General features: G+C 34.5%; 1 protein-coding gene across 1 annotated transcript; it reads right to left on the minus strand.

The window, feature by feature from the left end:
* Window positions 1–17,514: 17,514 nt before the first annotated feature.
* LOC115449190 lies at window positions 17,515–18,552 on the minus strand. The gene is made up of 2 exons (XM_030176922.1): window positions 18,333–18,552; window positions 17,515–17,922 (listed from the first exon to the last, which is right to left on the minus strand). Exons 1-2 carry the CDS (start codon window positions 18,504–18,506, stop codon window positions 17,560–17,562), a joined length of 537 nt encoding a protein of 178 aa, XP_030032782.1. The 5' UTR covers window positions 18,507–18,552; the 3' UTR covers window positions 17,515–17,559.
* Window positions 18,553–21,385: the final 2,833 nt, after the last annotated feature.

The raw sequence follows: 21,385 nt of genomic DNA on the forward strand, positions 1-21,385 counted from the left end.
CGTTCGCATGATAAGTTAGGACTTCGTTTTTAAATCGCTTTCAATGATGAAAGGTCCACAAAACCAAGTAGAAGGCCCGATTAATGTTCAGAGCGAAATCCACTTTTTTTGTTGCATACATAGCGCCCATTTTAGCAGAAAGAACCTTAGGTCTCTTGAGTTCGCCTAGGTATTAATATATATCTGCCAAGTAACATTATGGTAGCAATTTTGCATTCAAGGAAAATGTAGTCAGTGGGCATTATGAGAATTGAACTACTGAATTTGACATAATATTTAATTATTTATGACAATGATAATGCAGTGGTTAGACGAGTGACGTACTCTCGTCATTTAGTCTCGTCTCGTCACACATTTTATCTTACAATCAAGTGCACTATGTGGGTGCTTGGGTCGATTAATGTTTTACGATAATTGACAATATATCATGCCAATCTCTAACCACGAATCAATGTTAAGAAAAATCACTATAATTCATTTGTCATGTCAAAAATATTACTCTGGGGCCTTATTCTCTATCCCGCACGTTATTTTGACAGTGCGTAACAAGCACGTAACACAACGCATCATGTTTAGGACTATAGAAATTTGGCTTACAGAATACCATTCCACGCACATTTCTCGAAGATAACATGACACGGCCGCGTTACGCGTTTACACTATCATACAGAATAAGGGCCCTGGTCCATTTTCGCTATCCTTAATAGCGAATAAGATAATTTATTTACCAACCGCTACCGCTTACGACTCGCGCCGCTTCGCATTTCCGTCGGTCTGTCTAACCGTCGCAATTTAAACCCATTGTCTTAATGAAACAGGCCGTTTCTACACATTGCGCCCGGCTTTGAGTCATTTGTAACGCAAACACTGAATTACGACCGACGATGGATGTAATTATCTATTAAATATTCACTATGGTAATGGACTGTCGTTGACTTTAGCATGGTTAGTCTTCAGAACATATTTTTTTTCCGTGAATTGAAGTGGTTAGTCTTTAAGATTAATTATATTTTTTTAATGTTTTTTTTTTTCAGTGAATTGTAGAGTATCAAAAAAAAGTATACAGAAATTAAATTCGATACTAAATAACGCGTCAGAATAAAAAGTAAAAATGCAAGATTTCAATGGAAAAATATAATAAAATAAAGAGTTTGAAAAATCATCATGAAACTAGTTTTTATACTTTAAAAAATCCATATTGAATCCAAGAAATGTATGAAGAAACTTATATTTATATTCTAAAAAAAATTGATTAGATCCAAGACTTGTTTTTGTTATAAACCATTATGATTCAAGAATAGTTGTTTGTTTACATTTCTTGTGCTGGCTGCAGTTATTACAGTTTAGGTGCACAAAAATGTATATGTAGATTTACCCGAAAAGATATATAACTAAGTTATTAGTGATTTCTTATGTTTACGCGTATGTTAGATATTGGACACGGAGGACCATGAAGGCTGCAAACTCTTCGAAACATCGGGAGAAAATCATAAAATAAAAAACCGCGATGAAATCTGAAAAATAGTTTTGTTTTAACGTTTTTGTACACTTGAGTGCAGACTGCAAACTTCGTAAACTAAATTAAGCATTGTGTGTTTTCTCAACTATGCGAGCTAAGCTTTTCTAATATAGCTTAGTTTTTGGTCTGCAACCCTCATATACTCCAGGAAAGGTCTATATGGTAGTGGTGAAAGACCCATATAATTTGATTGCTGTCGGCTTCCCATTTATAATTTATGTAAAAATTATTGGAACGATTTGCGGACCGTATAAATATGCAAGTACCTATATGTTCTGTCGGGTTTCCTTTCGGACAATTTCACTCTTCGCCACTGGTACACGAGCCGCGAAATCTAGTGAAAAATAAACAAAATTTTACCCTTCCTAAACATTTTTTTGGTTAATTCAAGCTTTCCAAACGTCGGCAGCGAATTGAAGTTCTGAGAGCTTTTGTACGAGTTTTTCTATTCGGAAACTCGATTTTCTCGCGATTGGTTCTTTTAACTACATAGTCGGAAATACCTTTGCAAGTGCACGTATAGCGGCGATAGCTTAGTTGGGTATGGAACGGAATGCCGAGACAAACGTCCGCAGGTTCAAATCCTAAGGGTACACCTTGACTTTTCTAAAATTATGTGTGTATTTTGTGAATTATCGCTGGCTTTAACGGTGAAGGAAAACATCGTGAGGAAACCTGCATACCTGAGGAATTCTCTATAGGAGTTTTGAGGGTGTGTGTAGTCTACTAAACTGCACTAGGCCAGCGTGGTGGACTAAAACCTAATCCATCTCAGTTGTACGGTGCAACCGTACGAATTTCCACTCTCAGCATTTTATTCTATTACGCAAATATCGATATTTCTAGGTTCAGTTCGCGTACGGCTGAGCAACAAGCCGCGCGTGCTCATATCAAACAATTATCAATAAACAATTAGTCTCATTTCATCATTAACATTTTATAGTGTTAAGTTTATATCAATAAACTGTCGATCATTTATATCAAGTGTTGTTCTTTATCATATTATCATCAAAACAAACTATAAGGTGTGGTGCTGAACCTAGACCGTACATCAGTAATGATGAGGCCCGTGACCAGCAGTGGGACAGTATATAATACAGGGCTAATATTATTATTTCATTATAAGTACCATGTGCACTCATAATGAAATAATAAGAAACAAAGATGCAGACATTAGTCTTCGTTGTTTTAAAATAAGTTATCGATGCAATGATAAAAACATGGGATAAGTACAATATTGGGCCCCGCGGCTTCAACGAAGATTTATATTATTTTAGATTTATAGCAGTTCATGAAGAACTGGCTGTAAACTGTAGTACAATAAGTTCGACTCTAATAGAAAAATAAATGCATGTCTTACAAATATTTTTTTCCGACTTGGTATGTAAATATAATGATATCAAATAAATTACTGCGTTTTGTCCCAGTTTTTCATTAGACATTTTATATCAGTTCGAAATAACATATCTTTTTGTTAAATAACTTCTAACATCCATTATAACGATGGGCAGTAAACAATCAGATATTTTTATTAAAAACTTAATACCTGTTACCCAAACTTTATACAAGCTTCGAGATGCCGCGAAATTACCAAGAAACGCATATTAGACGAGATTCCCCCTTAAGTGCGCCGTCTGACGGCTCCTTAAGAAATTAATAAAATAATAATTGCCCGCTTACGAAACGACCCTTAACCTTTGATTATATGGGTACATTGTCGGTCACTAAAACAGGGCTTACTAATACTTTTTTATTTTTGGAAATTTGTCAGACCTACTCTCGCACTCTTTATACCAAGAAATAGTATACTGATTGTAAATGATTGCAATCTCCTTTAAACACGCGCTATTAAAGGAATTATGAGTACGTTGCCCTCCATCACCGAAATATGATGGGAATTAGGAAGAGGGAAAGAATTTGTCAAGCTTCGGAATGTTTACTGATCATTTTTTTTTTATACGCGTATAGCAAAATGGACCCCACTGCATCTGATGGTAAGTGGAGTGGGGTCCAATAGAAGGTCGACTGTTGAGAGATGATTACTCCTCGACAGTTGACACAATTATAGCGGCCTGTTTACACCGAATATGCACATGCTATTCCGGGAAACCGATACAAATATACAACCGCAAAGTCGCCATTTCTCGTTGCTTTTTTGTGAGAAAGTTTTACTGTAATGAGTGACTGTTGCTTTATACACATTACACTATTTGAACTATTATGTTACCATATTTTTTTTAGAAAAAAAACTTAATCGTAAAATATTCATAGTACCTAATTATACTTTTAAGAAACAAACGACCAATTATAACTAAAAAAACCTTTCAATTAAAGAAATTAATTTCATGCATCTTGGCCAGAAGTGTACGTGACGTTAAGCATATACTTAAAGTAAACTCCAGTTTGTAATATCTGTTCCCGAGGCGATGTAATTCGGATTACATGCCCACTTATAAAACCATACTTAGTGATTGATATAAGACATGTTATGAGGTTAAAATTATATTAATGTGCGTTAATTATTTTAAATAATTAATTGTTACTAATGGTCCTCTAGTGGCCGAAATTCGACCATCGAAATTAATATATTTGTAACACATCATCATTATTATCATCATCATCATCAGCCGCAGAATGTCCACCGCTAAATATGGGCCACCCCCGAAGATGTCTTTTGACCTGTTGGAAGCGGCCTGTATGCAGCGACCTCCTAGGATTTTGGTAATACATATAATTATACATTTTATTTTTCGCCACTACTCAATGTACACTAACTGTGCCAAATTTCATATTCCTCGGTCCACGTTATTTTCTTAAAGGGGTACAAAGTTTTTGCGTTAAGTATAATTATAAGTATTAATAACTAGTCGGTGCTCACGGTTTCATCCACGTGAAAGGCTTTCCAGCTACTAAGTCCCTAAAACACTGAATGACGTCAGCGCCATTTATTTAAAAAGTCTGATTAAAATAAACATTATTTCTCATAGGACCAAATTACGAGGATAAAAGCTCTCATTTAGTATTTCATCTGAAATAAAGGATAGAACCCAATATCTTGTATTATTTCGAAACCATGAATGTGTTCGTTTTATATAAATTCTTTGCTTGAAACTTTCATAGGAAAAAGTACTTTTTTAACCCGGGAAAGACACTCGAGCAAATCCGCAAGAAAAAGCTTGTAATATCAAATTATATGTAAGAAAAGGACAGCGATACCAACAGGTGTAGAAGAGCACCTAAAAGCGGTAACAAAAATTTTATTATTCGTCAAGATTTACGAGCTATTTTATACGAATCACCCGCTTTCAGAGTTATAGATTGTCCTTGAAAAAAATGCCCTGATGTGTATTTATCTAATGGGAGAATTTTATCGCATCAATTTGCTTTAATTCTAATGTGTTCTTGCGGTTTTGCCCACGTGAAACATTTTTTCTGAAATAAACATACAACTAAATACTTGTACAAGCGGATTTACCCGTATGAAATAACTTTATCGAAATAAACATCCTAGTGAATACTGTTTAGAGGTAAAAGGTAGCCTAATTTTTAAACTAGGATATGGTCTATCATTATGTTAAATTTTATCAAAACCTTTTCAGTTTATTCCTAAAACAAAATCCAAACGTAAAAATATTAAAATAACTTGAAAATATTTCGTGGTTTTAATATTACCGTGAGGATTTATGTAAGTTACGTTCCGCAGAAGTCAAAATAAAAGAAAATATATAGAAATCGGTATTTTTTTTTAATTTGCTGTGAGGAATAATGTGCGCCAAAGATGTCGAATACTGTAATGACGTCACTGACGTACTCTACAAAAGTGCGAGAGAGCTAACATGACACCACTGTACACTAACTCTTTTTGCATATACATTTTTTAATGGTAATTGCGGCCCTAATCTACACGGATAAATATTTTTCTAGCTAATTCATTATGATATTCATAAACTTGCCACTTTGAGAAATTTTTGTTAGTTAATGAAATTAATTATACGTGACTTTACATTAATTATTTTGGGTTAGCTATTAAAAACTTAATGCCTCTGTAACGAAGCCTTATTAGATTACGACGTTAATTTCAAATATATCTAAAGTTATAAATCTTGATTAAATTTCGGATAAAATGTAATATTATTTAACATAATATATATGTCTTGTTATAGATATATATTTTTATACATTTTTTATTACGATTCCTTACCTTCATCAATATCTAAGCCTGTTAGTATCGTTTTGGTCCTTGCCAAATTTTGACAAAAGCTGTATGAAAAGTATATTCTTCAATCTTCCTTTCCATATTATTTCAAAGGACACCACACAACCAAAACTATTCGTATAAAGAAAGATATTTTTATTGCTTTATTATTTATATAAATGATACTAATATAGAATTTTGCTGTCTCCATTTTTATGCTAATTTCTGGGACGCGTCATCTTGTAAGTCAGCCATACTGCATTAGGGGCTACAGGGGACAAATGGGGCTAGATGAAATACCCTTTAACTGGTATTAAAGACAAACCAGAGAAATACTTTGTCAAAACCTACTAAACAATAAATTTACATCACCAAAGTATTACGTTAAGGCGATACCTCAAGGTCCATTTTCATACATTTTGTTTCACCTTTAATCTGAGTAACTAAACAAGTATTGGCAAGTAAAGAATTTAAATTCTCGTCTAGTTAGTGATTAGTTCTCGCAGTTGAAAGAAAAACGTAAAAATAATTAATAATCATGGATATTTCGGCCTTTAAAATTTAATATGACGAAATTTTGAAGGCCGAAATATCCATGATTAAAGGTGAAACAAAATGTATGAAAATTTACCTTGAGGTATCGCCTTAAGTAAAAAATTCACACCGCAAAGAGGCTAAATCAAAAAGGAGGTGTACCGTGTAATCCGTTAAGAAGACGTCAAGTACAGAGAATTAGGTTGGGCGTGTTACAATAATCCCTCACAATCCAGTTTTACCTTTATCCCTGCAAATCTTGTTGGCATCAAATCCACTGTACGAAATAAGAACGCGTAAGCCGCTTATGTGAAAGTAAGATAAAACACGATGCATGGGATATTTCATAAGTAGTCTTTTTGAATGAGCAACTTGATGGAATTGAAATGGCTTTGAGGGTACTGGCTTAAACTATGTTCAAGTCATTAGTATAGGTAATAACAGTTCCGCTTAAAAACACTTTTAAATATAATATATCTTAAAAAAGTAATTTTATGTAACGTTGCTGAGTTATTATATTTGATGGGTCTTTTTAAACCATTATGTCATAAGAATTGCATTGTATGACTAGGTGTAGTACATTTTCGATAATGATTATAATTTTAAAGGTGAAAAATACCAAAATAAAAGCGTAGAAATAAAACTACATATTTTTTGGATTTTATTGCGGTTTTTTATATTATAATCTTCTCGCGACATTTCAAAAACTTTGCAGCCTTCATGGTTACGGGGGGACTAAGGTGTTAGTCATCCGAAAAGTCAAAGTTACAATATCTACCTATATTTTATAATTATACAAAAAAACGCGCGACAAAATCCGAAAAATAGTTTTATTTCAATGCCAACATTCGCGTAAACAAGATATCATTACAAAATAAAAGTAATTTAGCTACTCTGGTACTCCTTGAATAACCAGATCAATCTCAATCTTGTTGAAAAGCAAACAGATCGAATATTCAATCACAATCGAGACTGTACCAAACAATTTGGTTAATAATAAAGCTGTTTCAGATTATACCGATCAGCAGACATCCTTGGCGGCTTTGTGAGGAGCTCCAATATTCTGTGGTTCATTCGCTTAGTGCAGAGGATTTTTACAACGCAATACACTTACGGAACCAATCTGAGAAAATCAATGTCCGAGCGTTAAGAACGGGTAGTTTTGGCGTACATGAAATTACAAAAATAATAAATGTGGCATATAAAAAAACAAATAGTGGCGTGTATGTTTAGTCTTTTTTTAACGTGCACGGCATAGCGACGACTGCACGTGATGTGCAGAAAAGAAATCAAATGGTGGTGTATGTGGTCTTTTTTGACGTGGCAAAGTGACTAGTGCACCTGATGGTATGTAAAGTGGAGTCGAATATAATGTCGACTGAAAGATTGCCCCTTAGCAGTCGACACAATTACGCCGGCCTGTTGGAACCGGATAAAAATAGGCTGGTCCCAGAGCGCGGCACACTTACGTGGGTCACTATGGTGAGTTTTAACACCTTAAGTACAGTGGTCGCAATCCGGGCGAATATAAATTATATCAGCACATCTCTAAGTTCCTATTTTATGTAACTCAAAAAAAAGGGAATTTTTCGTCCATTAACTTTATGGGATAGTATGAATAAAATATAAGTATATAAACTACCGCATCCAAATTTCGTCGTTCAGTCCTTTCTCTCCCAAAGCGATGTAACCTGGTAAGGTACTAGATTCCGGAGCATCTGTTCAATTTTCCCCGCTTTACTAGATTTTGTTTTCGCTTGCAACATGTTTCAGCCTACAGATATTGCCTGTCCTATTTCTCATTATGCTAAAAGGGAAGCAAATTTTTAAAGAACAAGCTTCGGTATTGGTTAGTATTTGTCTTGTTGGGATGTTTCTCTTTGTTTTTATTTAGACAAGAAAAATTGTAACGTAGCGTGGGACGCCCTTTGGCGAGATGGCGGGACGGATTCCACAAGAAGGTCGGCAGCGACTGGATGTATAAATTAGCCGACCCGGCTCTGTGGGATAACCTTGGGAGAAGCATATTAAGTCCAGCAGTGGACTGCAATGTGCTGATGATGATGAAGAAAAATTGTTGTTAGTAGTACAATTAAATTTGGTAACAAAATAATTAGGAGTACAATGCATTATTTTGCTTACATGTTGGGTTTTATACTTAACTTACTGAGGTGCCTAAAATAGGATATTGCACCAATCAGCATCTTAGAATAAATGCACTTTTTCGCTCATCATCCTTCTGCTAAAAATATGTTTGAAAAATATAGTGGTATTTAATATTCTTAACGTATCGGAACGTTTAAGTATTTATTTTTACAAAAAAACGTTTCGAATTCACAAATTCATATAAATCTTATAGAATTCCACTCTCACATTAGCATTGAAAGCATATCACGCATTTATGACTATTTAAAACGAAATTTTCCCACCGCCGAACACGACAGCGCTTTAAAAATTCCCGCGTACCCAGCGGGGTGTGTTAGTCAATAAATAATTTACGTCAATAGAGTTGCGCTCGGTCGGCGCTCACTTTACAGACGGGCTATGGTGATGCGATTAAAAGTCGGGCTGTTGAAACTCTGCGATTTAAATTTGCAATTGAGAAATGGATATGCATTCCCTTTGCTATGTTAGTAAAAAATCTGTTATTACCGCATATATTTTTTCTATTTGCGGCAAAAGGCGTTGTACTCGAGATTTCCTTCTTCACCATTCAGGAAATAATATCGTCATTTTCCATTTTGTTCCATGGTTTCTTTCAAGTGTAACAACTGCCTTGATGAGTTCAACAAAGTAAAAAATAACAGTAAGCGATGTAATGATTATTTTTACGCGAGTGTTAGACATTGATATAAAACTATTTGCGGATTTTATCGGTTTTTTAAATTATAATTTTCTTGACCACGGAAGCTGCAGTCTTCAAAACGCCGGGAGAAAATTATAAAAAAAACCGGGATAAAATCCACAAAATATTGTTATCTCACTTTGCGATTTTTTATACACTAGATCAAAAAACTCCCGTCTACCCACCGCGACAAGTTAGGAGCCCCTAAAAGTTTGCTTACACTTTTATTTATTTTTTACCATTTCCAAACATCAATTTTACGGGTACCTTAAACTTTCTGTTTGTTAGCACTCAGTTTGTACTCGGCATTTCCACGTTCACAAAAACAATGTGGGAACGAAATTCGGTTTCCCTGGGGACTATTAGACGGGTGTTCTAGGTCCAACTTTTATATTCGGTTTGCGAAAGATTTTCGGTATAAAAGGAATTTTATGGGTCATGAGTCAACATTAATTTGGGCTGCGTTGTTTTCTGATTCTAAGATGAGCTGTTTTGAAATAATGTGACGTGTAAAAGTGCGCATGCGATGCAGCGTACGACTAAACTATTACGCTGCAATGTTATTGTAATTGTATCGTATGTTTTGTTTATTTATTGTAACTTAAAAAGCAAATTAGTTGTAGGAGTTCACGCTAAATATAAGTTCAAGTTACATAACAAATCAATTTAAGAAATAAACCAAAACGATAATGCAAATGTTTTAAATCCGAGAGCATCAAAATTGTCTGAATCCGTAAAAACCTTATGAAATCTCGAGGAAATAAAAATGAAAGATAGGATTTTATTAAAAAGGAAACTCTTAACAATCTCTATATTAAGTTTTTAATTGAGTTCAATTAAAGGGTTTCACTTGACCGGGCAAGTTCAGTAGATTAAGATAAAAGTATCAGAAATGTTTGAAGCTGAAAGTAGAAACGAGCAGATAAAAAGATAAGTAACTTGACGATAAGTTGTTGCCATGACCATCTTAATGCCAGAAATTTTAGGTGCTGCCTACCGTTAAGGAGCAATAGGATGGTGAGAACGAAGGGTATAGGTCAGTGCCAATCACATGACCGCATTAATGGTACAAAATACAAACAAGGATATTTTTTTGCAAGTGTACTCCTAAATTCACATAAATCCTGAATGCCTTAAGGATATGGAAAAAAGCATTTTTTTGTAGTACTAATTGAAAATGAATTATTTTGCCAGATTAAAATAATTGACATTTTATTTTTTTAATAAACTTAATTGTTTATATTTTATGAAACTAGGTCTAAAATTATGAGACCAATATTTTTTCCTTTTTTCAAAATTCAGATATTTTCATTCATGATTTTCACTTTGAATTTTGTGTTATTCTAAAACGACGTAAGCACCAAATGACGTCATATATACGTCTCAAGACGTAATGACCTTCGCTTTCCAGTACCTAAAAAAGAAGTGAAGTGACATTTTTTTTTGTTTATCTCTCTCTTTGATAGTGACAGTTGTGACGTACCTATTATAATATTGAAATTTGACATTGACAAATGACGATGTCTTAGTTTTTTTTAAATAAATAGTAAGGTGGACCAAGGAACTACTCCATATAACCGTATGTGTGACGTCAACAAGCATTTTTCAGTTTACATTTTGAAATGTTGGCAATTGGCGTCGAGGTGACGACACTCAAATCAGAACTCTAATTACTCTGCGCGTCTTTGTATTTACTTATTTACTAATAAAACATAAAGTAGAATCTAGCCAGGAAAAATAAAAATATAAATTCAAGAATATACTAAACTAGACCATACTGCAAAGCATGTATCCTGATCCAATACGGGGACCGGCCTATGCTTGATTTTGTATATTATTCTATATGTAATGGTTAATAATACTAGAGTAATTGATATTTAAAATATTGTAATGTGCAGAAGTGGGCGCGATGTGGGGATATCGTTTCATCTCTTTCTTTCGCACGCATCGTAATTCCCGATGACGTCACATGAGGGTATTTCGTGTCTTTTCTATTTCTTGTTAATTACCCCTTCCACCGAAATTCAAAGACTTATAACTTGTTGATTTCTTACCGGAATTTAATAATTCCTTCTGTGTTATTATTTATATTTTGTAAATATTTGATAATAGTAAAGAACAAAAATGAGTCCGGTACCCTATTTAGACAAGTTTGCTTGTGTGTATCCTACTTAAAACACATATAGGAAATTGCAAAATTAATAACACCAGGTCGAAAAATACAAATAAATAAAAAATTGATTGCAGTTGGTGTTCTTTGTTTGAAAACATGACCTATTTATATACCAAAAACACCTCTTGAATAAAATCGCGATATGAATCCCTCAAAACTTTTAAACAAAATAAATCATTCAAACCTTAAAAATAATCCCAGGGGTGGCGTTCTGGAACCATTTGCCTCCTTTGGGCGATATTTTAAAATTTTCAAACTAAGATTCCTACAGATTTACGATGGGTTTGCGAAAATTGGAAAGTTCGCGAAGACATATTGCGTTTTGCGATCCAATTAATATTGTTTTTGTATTCATTATGGTACCTTTTGTACAGGCCTCCTTTGTATAGTATGGGATGGGAGGAACTTTTTTTATGTTTACTGATATGAGCATAAAACAAATATTCTTGTCACAAATCTGTGAATATTTTGTTACTTTTTTACATTATAGATACAATTTAAAAATTACTGAATATAATTAAAATGTCAAAAAATGAGAAATATCTTGAAAAATGTATTTAATGTAACACGCATTAGAATTGTTCATGCGTTGCAAAAATTGCGTGTGGAATCTTAATAAAGAATACAAACCGTTGTATACATTAAACATACGTAGAATATATTTATATGTATAAATTGCAATTCCCAAGTCAGCTGCTACGTGATATAAGAAATGGAAACTATTATCGTGAGACCTTTGTTTCATTACTAATCGCAACGTTTTTCACATAAAATATCTGTCGAAGTGAAAACTATTTACTTGGTTACTTTTTTGCATGACCGGTAAGGTATCACCGGTCTATATTTATTTTCCAGACAGTTATTCAATTATTGAAACACTTCTTTACTTCACTAACAATTTACGGCATAGTAACACTAGCGGAATACACAACGTGCTCGGTTCGAGCGTCCAAACAAGACTCGTACAAAACTGAGCTCTCGTCGTTCGGCCGGTCCTTATATTGACAGCAGTCGACCTCCCTCCTCTTCTAATACTTCCTCGATGTAATGATAGATGGCGCCACTATCGCTCCGGAAATTCACCAGTGCTGCGGCGACATATCTATAATAATAATATTAGCCCTGAATTGTATACTGTCCCACTGCTGGGCACCGGCCTCTTCTACTACTAAGTTGAATTAGGCGTTAGTCCACGACGCTGCCCTAGTGCGGATTGGTAGACGTCTCACGCCCTCAAAATTCCTATAGACAATTTCTCAGGTGTACAGGTTATTTCAGGATGTTTTCCTTCACCGTTAAAGAAAGTGATAATTCACAAATAATACTCACATAATTTTAAAAGCCAGAGGTGGGTGTCCTTAGGGTTTGAACTCGCAGACTTTCGTCTCGGCAGTCCATTCCACACCTAATTAGGCTGTCGCAGCTTATAATATATCTATGGTTAAGCTTAGTTTATTAGTGTTATTGTGATAGTAAGTAGAGCACCCTGGTACATTGAAATCCTGTTAACTACATATCAAATGACTGTACCTACCTCCATTGAAAAAAGAGGGAAAAAATTAACCTGACAGCTCGAAAACAACATATTCCCTTGCAATTTCTGTGATTTACATACAAAATCCTTTATCACTTCGAATATGCATTTTGCAACACTAGCGCAATCATAGACTTGGACGCAGAATATATATAAAGGCACTATGATTCGAGTCTTGTGTCGATACAAAAATTTGCAAAAATATTTTTGAGTGTCTAGTATGTAAAGTCGTTTTATTTAATTATTTAGTATTAGAAAAATACACAGAACAATTAAAACATAACATACACAAATAAACATAAATAAAAATCAAGCAAAGTTTTCATTAAAACCTAATACGTACTAAAAAGTGGACAGAAACAAATACTAATGAATGCATAACAAAAATAACTTACTGATTACAATTGATCAAAACAATATTGATTAAGCTATTTTTTTTTATTGCTTTAAATGACGAGACGAGCTTGCTGTCCGCCTGATGGTAAGCGATACGAGCGCCCATAAACAGTAGAAACATCATCCTACACCTTGAATTATAAAGTATTGTTTGGTATTCTACTGTGCTCGTCATCCTGAGACATATGTTAAGTCTTCTTATGTCCAGTAGTTACACTGGCTACAATATCTTTCAATCCGGAACACAACAGTGACTACACACTGCTGCTTGGCGATAGAAATAGACATGGCGGTGGTATCTACACAGACGGACTCTAGCATAAGAGAAACCTACCACCAGTTTTATAAGAATTGTAAAAGAACGTGATGTAAAATGTATATTTTTAGTATATTTTACGAACATTATCACAAAAATGTAGACGTAACTGATCAAAATCTCACACAAAAACATCAGCCGAAAAGAGTCTTAAATTTTTCAGGACCCATTCACATCGGCACGGCGACAAAAAATACAGAATAATTTTGATTTATTGAAGTTATGACAAACGCAGACAATATTTCAACAATATATTTTACGATACAAGCAATGGTTACGTTATAAAAATATTAAGGGAGCCGTCGTAAAGCATTTGAGTATTTTATGCCTTATCAACAAAGATCATGTCTTATTTTGAGTTGAAAAAGAGTTTGGCGCAATATTTTTTTATCATGTAACTTCGTTTAAATTGAAAAACAATGTACTGTACTTTACTAATCACCTTGTGGACATAATTGCTAGTGGTAGGATGTTTTTTTTTTTTGAGTTTTTGGACCCCCAGTGAATACAAGGGGAAACCTGCCAACGGTATACTGCAATTCCGTGGCTTGGCGACTGCGGGGACCTGGAGGAAAGTTGGGAATATTTGGGAAAGAAGTGTGGGCCGGTGATAGCCTAGTTGGGTGTTGAACGGACTACCAAGACGAATGTCCGCAGGTTCAAATCCCAAGGGCACACACCTCTGACTTTTCTAAAAAAATGTGTGTATCCTTTGTGAATTTATCGTTCGCTTTGACGGTGAAGGAAAACATCGTGAGGAAACCTACACATCTCAAAAGTTCTCTATAGGAATTTCGAAGGTGTGTGAAGTCTACCAATCCGCACTAGACCAGCGTGGTGGACTAAGGCCTAATCCCTCTCAGTAGTAGAGGAGACCCGTGCTCAGCAGTGGGCAAGTATATAATACAGGGCTGATATTATTATTATTATATTATCAATCGATGATGGGTCTGGGCGCATTCCACTTACCATCGGATGAAGTGCACTCAATTTACCATGCCCTTATAAAGAAAATAGTTTCTTATTGCATCCTTTATGACACAGTATAATACGCCCTGCAGACTACATAACATATTGCCAATGTACTCTAATAAAAATTCTGCAAGCGTCATTATAATATAGAGTTAAATGGCACTCAAGAATTTGATAGTATCATGTACGAAATCACGTTTCTTCTAAATTTTCAAATCGTAAAATAATATAGTCTCGTAAAATGGCTGAGTATACGTCTTAAGCATAATATTTTGGTGGCAATCAGATTTTAGAGTTTATTTTTACGGTATGATAGTAAATTCCTGACACCTGACTTAAGTATACCTAAGTTGCTGAGATATTAAAGATTTTACTAATTAAAAAAGAAAAGTTATTTTTGATAAACAGAAGTTTTAAAAACCCTTTAGGAAGAAATATTGTCATTAGGAATTATTTGGATTTGTTTATTTAACCATTCAATATAAGTTTCAATTAAAAAAAGGCGAATATTTTATAAGTTTATAACAAGAACTTACATTAAAAAAAAAAACACATTTTAGGAATAGTTAAGATTTAAAAAAAAAACTAAAATTAAACAAATTGTTAATTCAAATTGAACGTATTCGTTATCTTATATTTTTTTGTAATACATGTTCTGTTCCATTACATATTATATTAATTAAACATCTTAGAAATACAATATTATTACACAGTATCGTTTATTTTTATTTTATATTGCCTTTGTTTTATTTCTGCGAAGTTAAATTTTATTCTTTCTTAAATATATTTTAAGTTTATTTCAGAAAACTTGTTTAACTTAACAATGTCTTTATATTATACTTTTAATATTTCAAATCATCTTTTCAATATCTGTTGAAAATGTTAAAACAACATTATTATATGAGAATATGTTGAGTCGAAACGTCTTGCAAATCGAAATCTTTATCAAACATAATACAATTTCTTACCATGAACATCACATTTCAATCTGTTCACAGTCCATTTCATCAAATGATCAGCACATCTTTCGCCGATAACACAGCTGTTCAAATTGTCGCACCATCCACACCCATATTCCGGTGGCAGCATCCGGCAGCCATCACAATCCAAAGCCAAAGTTTCACAGCGATAAACAGTTATAGGTATATCGTTCGAATACGGTTGGGAACCACCCCAAATCAATTTAAAAGTACCTGTTTCAGTATCTGGATGTTCTTCTGTACTTAAAGTTAATGGGTAACAATAAACAAGCTCGTTCAAGACCATGCCTTTTAAGTGCGTGAGTTTCGACTTGAATTTCAACTGGCATATGATGTCTGTGTTGTATAATGCTGGATCACCAACGCTTATCTCTACCTTTATGTGCCTTCTGGCTCCAGCTGGTATAAAGATAGGTCCTTTATGACTTATATATGGGCAGCTGTTCATAGTTGGGCTCCTGTTGCTGTATGGGCATAGTTTCTCGAAGTTGATTGTACATCCAAAATTATGACACCAGCCGCAGACTGGCCAATTGCTTTTGACGCATTCGTGGCAGGATTCAAAACTGAGGCAGTAAGTGGAGGGGTTTTTTATAAGTTTTCTCTCACGTTCTGATTGCACAGATTTGATAAATTCAGTGATTTTGGCAATGTCTTCTTCTTTAAGGGCACTGGAACTCCCGTAAGGTGTGTCCGTTTTAATATCTTCTGGGAAATGTTCAAAATAATCTCTTTGTGTGTCTAGTTCTTCTACCGCGAATAATATCAACAGGAAAACAAAATCGTTGTAAGTCATTGTGACCTTCCTGAAGTTTCTTGGATAATGACGAGATCAACTGGTATTTTTTCTTTTATACTGTGTTTTGTTTTATCTTTCCTCCAGTTTGATCAACTTGGCATAGAATTGTGTAAATAGTTCAAGTCGTGGGAGAAATTACTATAACACATTTATTGTTTTAATCCATTGCTTACTTTTCCCAGACGCAAAGATATTGATTCATAGTTTAGAATGAGTAGGTATATTAAGGTGAAAAAGTATTAGAAATTAATATTTTTATAGAAAACCAGTATTTGTCATTCTAAGTCCACTACTACATAAATTTTGATAGGCGTGTTAGTATATACTGCGTTAAATCAAAACACAAATGTAGTTAATTTAGTGACAGTGTCGAATTACTGCGGTGACTCATAGTGCGTTGTACAACCTAAATTACTGCAATAATTAAAGACATTGGAGGTAAGTAATCCTAACCATAGGATTTATAATGTATGTTCTGGTTTCAAAATGAATAATTTCAACACACAAAATCCAAAATGTTAAAAGTTATATAACTAAGACCCATTTTATTTTCTAGGTAACTTCAGACTAAGTTATAGTTGACTGTGGAACTCGCAAACACTGAAGCGGATTTGGTGCCATCTTGTACAGTTGTAATGAAAAAGTTTCCATCGCCCTGTTCAACTTGGAGCTCTGTTAATCTGTTACATTCATGTTTGCTTCTGAGACAATCCAGAGTGGATTTGTTAAAGTGCCGTCTCGCTACAGTTCATAACTGCCTGATTGTTCTTTTTTGTTTTTAAATATGTTTGGAGCAAACGTGTTTCTTTGTTATTGCTATGGCTGTTGTTGTGCAGAATATAAAAATAAATGTAAATAAAAGTATTTTATGTTATTCCCTTGTTAAAGTATCAGCGACTCTGATATGCTTCTAGCTAGATTTGCGTATGAAAAATTATTTAGTTGTTATAGTTATATGATTCCGAAATATTTTCAAGTTTAGATATAAGTTTTTATCACGTTCAGATAATTTGTGTGATAGGATATTAATCATGTCTACCACTTAAATTATACTTCAGTGGTTAGTCGTTATTGATTTTCGATGAACATAGACATCGTTTATTAGACGTACCTTTAAATTTTTGTCTTAAAGCTTTTTCTCAAAATATCATCTTTATTATTATTAAACAATAACTTATATATTTTTGTGAAATTATTTTCATGTCGATCGAGCAGTTTCCGAGTTTAACGCATTTAACAAAAACAAACAAAGCGTTTTTTTATTATTATAATAGTGTAGATGACATTGTTGTCATCTTATGCTGCTGCAGTAGTTACTGCATCACCGGCTGGACTTGTCTCTCCAGTGATCACTGAAGTCTTTGGCTCTCCATTACCAACAGTAGTTGCCGTGTCGTTCTTTCTTGTCGTACTCTTAACTTCTTTTTCCTCACTTGCATTATCTTCTCTAACCGGCAATTCTTCTGAAGAAGATAAAGGCCGTTTCACTGTAGTTATTCTTTCTGGACTACAACCTACGTATATGTTCACTGATATTGGATAGTTGTATGAAGATGTTATTTGTAGTGTCAAGTATTTTTTACCGAGACCACCTCTTATGATCTGGACTCGTGGACCATTACCTACTCCGAGCCGGTCAACTACTCGGAAGAACGTTATCTGAAAACATAAGTATCGTGAATATTAAACGAATTTATTAGCAGCTAAGTGTTTTTTGCAAAGTGACTTCACTGCTCCTGATAGTAAGTGGATTGGGGTCTTATAGAATGTGGACTGATGAGATATGATTGGCCCTCGACGTCAACAAAAATATGCCGGCCTGTTGGAACCGTAAATACACAGGCTGATCATGGAACGCGACACACTTTCGTACGACACTATGGCGGGTTGGGTTGTGTACGCTAGTCACTGTTCAAGCGGATACAAAATATATCTTAACACCAGCAAGGTAATGACATTTTTATAAGTAGTATTAATAATATTTTTGTTAATGTTTTGATAGACATTCCTTTAAGAAAAGTAAGGGACTGATTTTCACGAGTTTTAATCATAAAAATCTATATACTTACTGGACACGAAAACAATCTTCCGTATTTGGCAACAGTATACCTAAACGGTCGTCTTTCCTTGTACAGACGGTCTTGGGCGACCAAAAAATCATTTCTCTTGAACATTCCCACGTAGAAATCCCGCCCTAGCGAAAAATTTACCAAAGCCGATAAAATTATTAAATAACCGTTCATTATGATAAAAACATTTTGTAAAATAACGAAACAATGAGATTTTAATTTTGACGATTTCACACTTATTAAGGTTGTATAATTTAATTTTATTACATTATTAATGCGATTTTTACTGCAGATTGATATTTGTTTTATCGTCGATATGGTGGTAGTGAAGGTTTAAAATTCCTTTTGCTTAAAGATTTTTTATGCTTACGCGGATGTTAGATATTAAAAAATAAACTATTTTTCGATTTTATCGCGTTTCGAAGACTTTGCAGCCTTCGTGGTCACGTCGCATCGGGAGAAAACCAAAATATTAAAATCCGAAAAATAGTTTAATTTTAATTTTCTTTTGTTTATTAACGAACTTTGATAAGATCTGATATTAAGTTTAGAAAAATGTCAACCAGGAACATTTATTTATACTTTGCCGGACACGGATTGTAATCAGGGGTAAATTAGTGTTTTTAGGAATAAATATAATAATGTCAGCCCTATACTCCTATGTTCCATATGCTGGGCACGGGTCTCCTCTTCTAATAAAAGGAATTAGGCCTTAATCCACTATGCTAGCTTAGTGCGGATAAGTAGACTTCAAAGTTCAAACACCCTCAAAATTTCTAAACAAAACATTCATATTTCCACACGATGGTTTCCTTAACCGTTAAATCAAGTGATAATACACACATAATTTTAGAATGCAGAGATATGTGGCCTTTGGGTTTTGAATCTCCGGACATTCGTCTCAACTGTCCGTTTCACACCCAACTAGGCTATTGTCGATTATTTTTTTGGAATACAACTTACAAAACTTTAGTATCCTAACCCTCAAATGACCTGCAAACAGATCACGTTACTGACCAGATAAGTTAAAAACCTTCTTTTTAGTTCTAAGGTAATCATTGCCAGTAAAAAAATCATAATATTTTTTATCACATGAGGAGGTTTTTTCATCAGTTAATTAAACAAAGATGCGTATATCAGTAATATTTTCACCGAACAAAAGGCATCGGTCAAGAAAGCCAATTTGTTTAATGCGGCAACTCTGAATCAGTGATGAACGATGAGCTCTCCGGATAGAAACGGACCCATTAACTTAATCCAATGAGATTTCTATAGCCGACGAGAAGTGCTAAGTTCTGAGAATGTTAGTGATGAATCGGTTTTCGTGATGGCAAATATTATATAAGTCAAATAGTTTAAGGAATGTATTGTTTTGGGAATAGCGTAAGGATCAGAGACTAGTATGACGTTCTTGGCTTACTCTATACCAGAGATGGTGAACCAATAGCATGTGTGTCAATGGTAACACGTGACAGAATAATTCAGACACGCAAATAGTATACCAATCAAAAAATAATCATAAAAGAAACCACTAAAAAGGGGCACTCGGATAGATAAAACCGGTCCTAGATGGCACGTCAGAAGCCATATTTATTTATGTTATAAATAATGGGAAGTTAACAATTAAAAGTTCGCAATCCCTGCTCTATACAAACAAGGTGAGTGAAGAACCGCTCAGTGATTTGTGATTCAAAATTTTGAATTTTGCTTGCAGACAAATTAGTGTAACTTTAATCCAGTGATTTAACATCTTAATAATAACATTTATTTATTATGATAGGCTTGCTTCAGTGACGTAGTTGTTCTGATGTCCCAAAGTGATATCGAGTTTATGTGCTCAGAATTAGTCCGGAATATGAAATGTGCGTCCTAAATGGCGATAGGCTCGCCTCCTATCACATCATGGGACTGAACAAACAAGGCGAAAGAAACAGCCTTGGTTGCGCCTTTGCCTAAACCTTCGGAGATAAAGACATGATGTCGTATGACGATTTTGCCAATGAAGACCCAAGTATTATAATAAAAGTCAGTAAACATAGCCAAGAGATGAATATAAAAATATTTCAACAATTTCTCATTCAGGCGAAGACAGGAACATTATTCGCTGCACATTTAAACACCTGACCGAATGCAATGTGCAATAAACAAAAATATTCACTGGAAATGGAAAATATTCCTCCAGACGGGCGCGCACTAGTTGTCCTGAATGTTAAGCAAATATATTGGAAAATTTTATTAAGCCCGCACATGTGTGTGAAGTGCCTCGGAATATGATAAATAGAAAATATTGCGCTCCATGTGGGTATTTCGATGGAACAGATGACTATCTGCCATTGCTAGATTTAGGGGTTTTGGAACTTCAGATAGTCTACATCGGTATTGTGTTGGTGGTTAATTGTTTTAAAATACGGGCCTTTTTTGTACATTAAAATGTAATTTCAGATGAATTGAATAACGAAAAATTAAATACTGTGTCATCTTGACAGTTTTTGAAGACGCGCTTTCAGCACGTTCTATTGTATGCTTGGTTCTGCAGTCAAGACGCCTTTATACAGTCGTTTGCGGTAATAGAAAATGAAAATATGTATTGGAATGAGGTATCACAGCGATAAGCATGTCGCTTGGAAATTTTATTCCTATGTATTTATTGTGGTTTCTTCTTCTTCACTGCCTCGGTGGCGTAGTTTTAATTGTACATGGTAGGAGTACGTCTACCGCGTTGAGGTCTTGGGTTCGGATCCCGGGTCAGGCCAAAATAATTGTGACTGGGTTTTTCCATCTTAAAAAAAAGTTACTCAGTCACAGCTCGGATTCAGGAAATCCGCGGTGTGATACCCGTGCCTTGGAAAGCACGTAAAGCCGTCGGTCCTGCGCCTCATCTCTGTGCTGTCATGTTAGATTGCCGTTTTATCGGACAATGAGAGTAAAGGATCAGAAAGTGCACCTGTGTATTGTGCACACACTTGTGCACTATAATATGTCCTACGTACTTGGCCGATCTCCGTTGAGATTGGCTGCCGTGAGCGAAATTTGGTTAGGAAGGAGTTTTGTGA

Source organism: Manduca sexta, chromosome 11 (assembly GCF_014839805.1).
Source record: "Manduca sexta isolate Smith_Timp_Sample1 chromosome 11, JHU_Msex_v1.0, whole genome shotgun sequence".
Classification (NCBI taxonomy): Eukaryota; Metazoa; Arthropoda; class Insecta; order Lepidoptera; family Sphingidae; genus Manduca; species Manduca sexta.

Coding starts and splice junctions, on each gene's coding strand:
- LOC115449190 (XM_030176922.1), bottom strand. CDS start 18,506: ATGAACGGTTATTTAATAATTTTATCGGCTTTGGTAAATTTTTCGCTA. Junction 17,923..18,332: donor GAAGATTGTTTTCGTGTCCA/GTAAGTATATAG, acceptor TTATGTTTTCAG/ATAACGTTCTTCCGAGTAGT.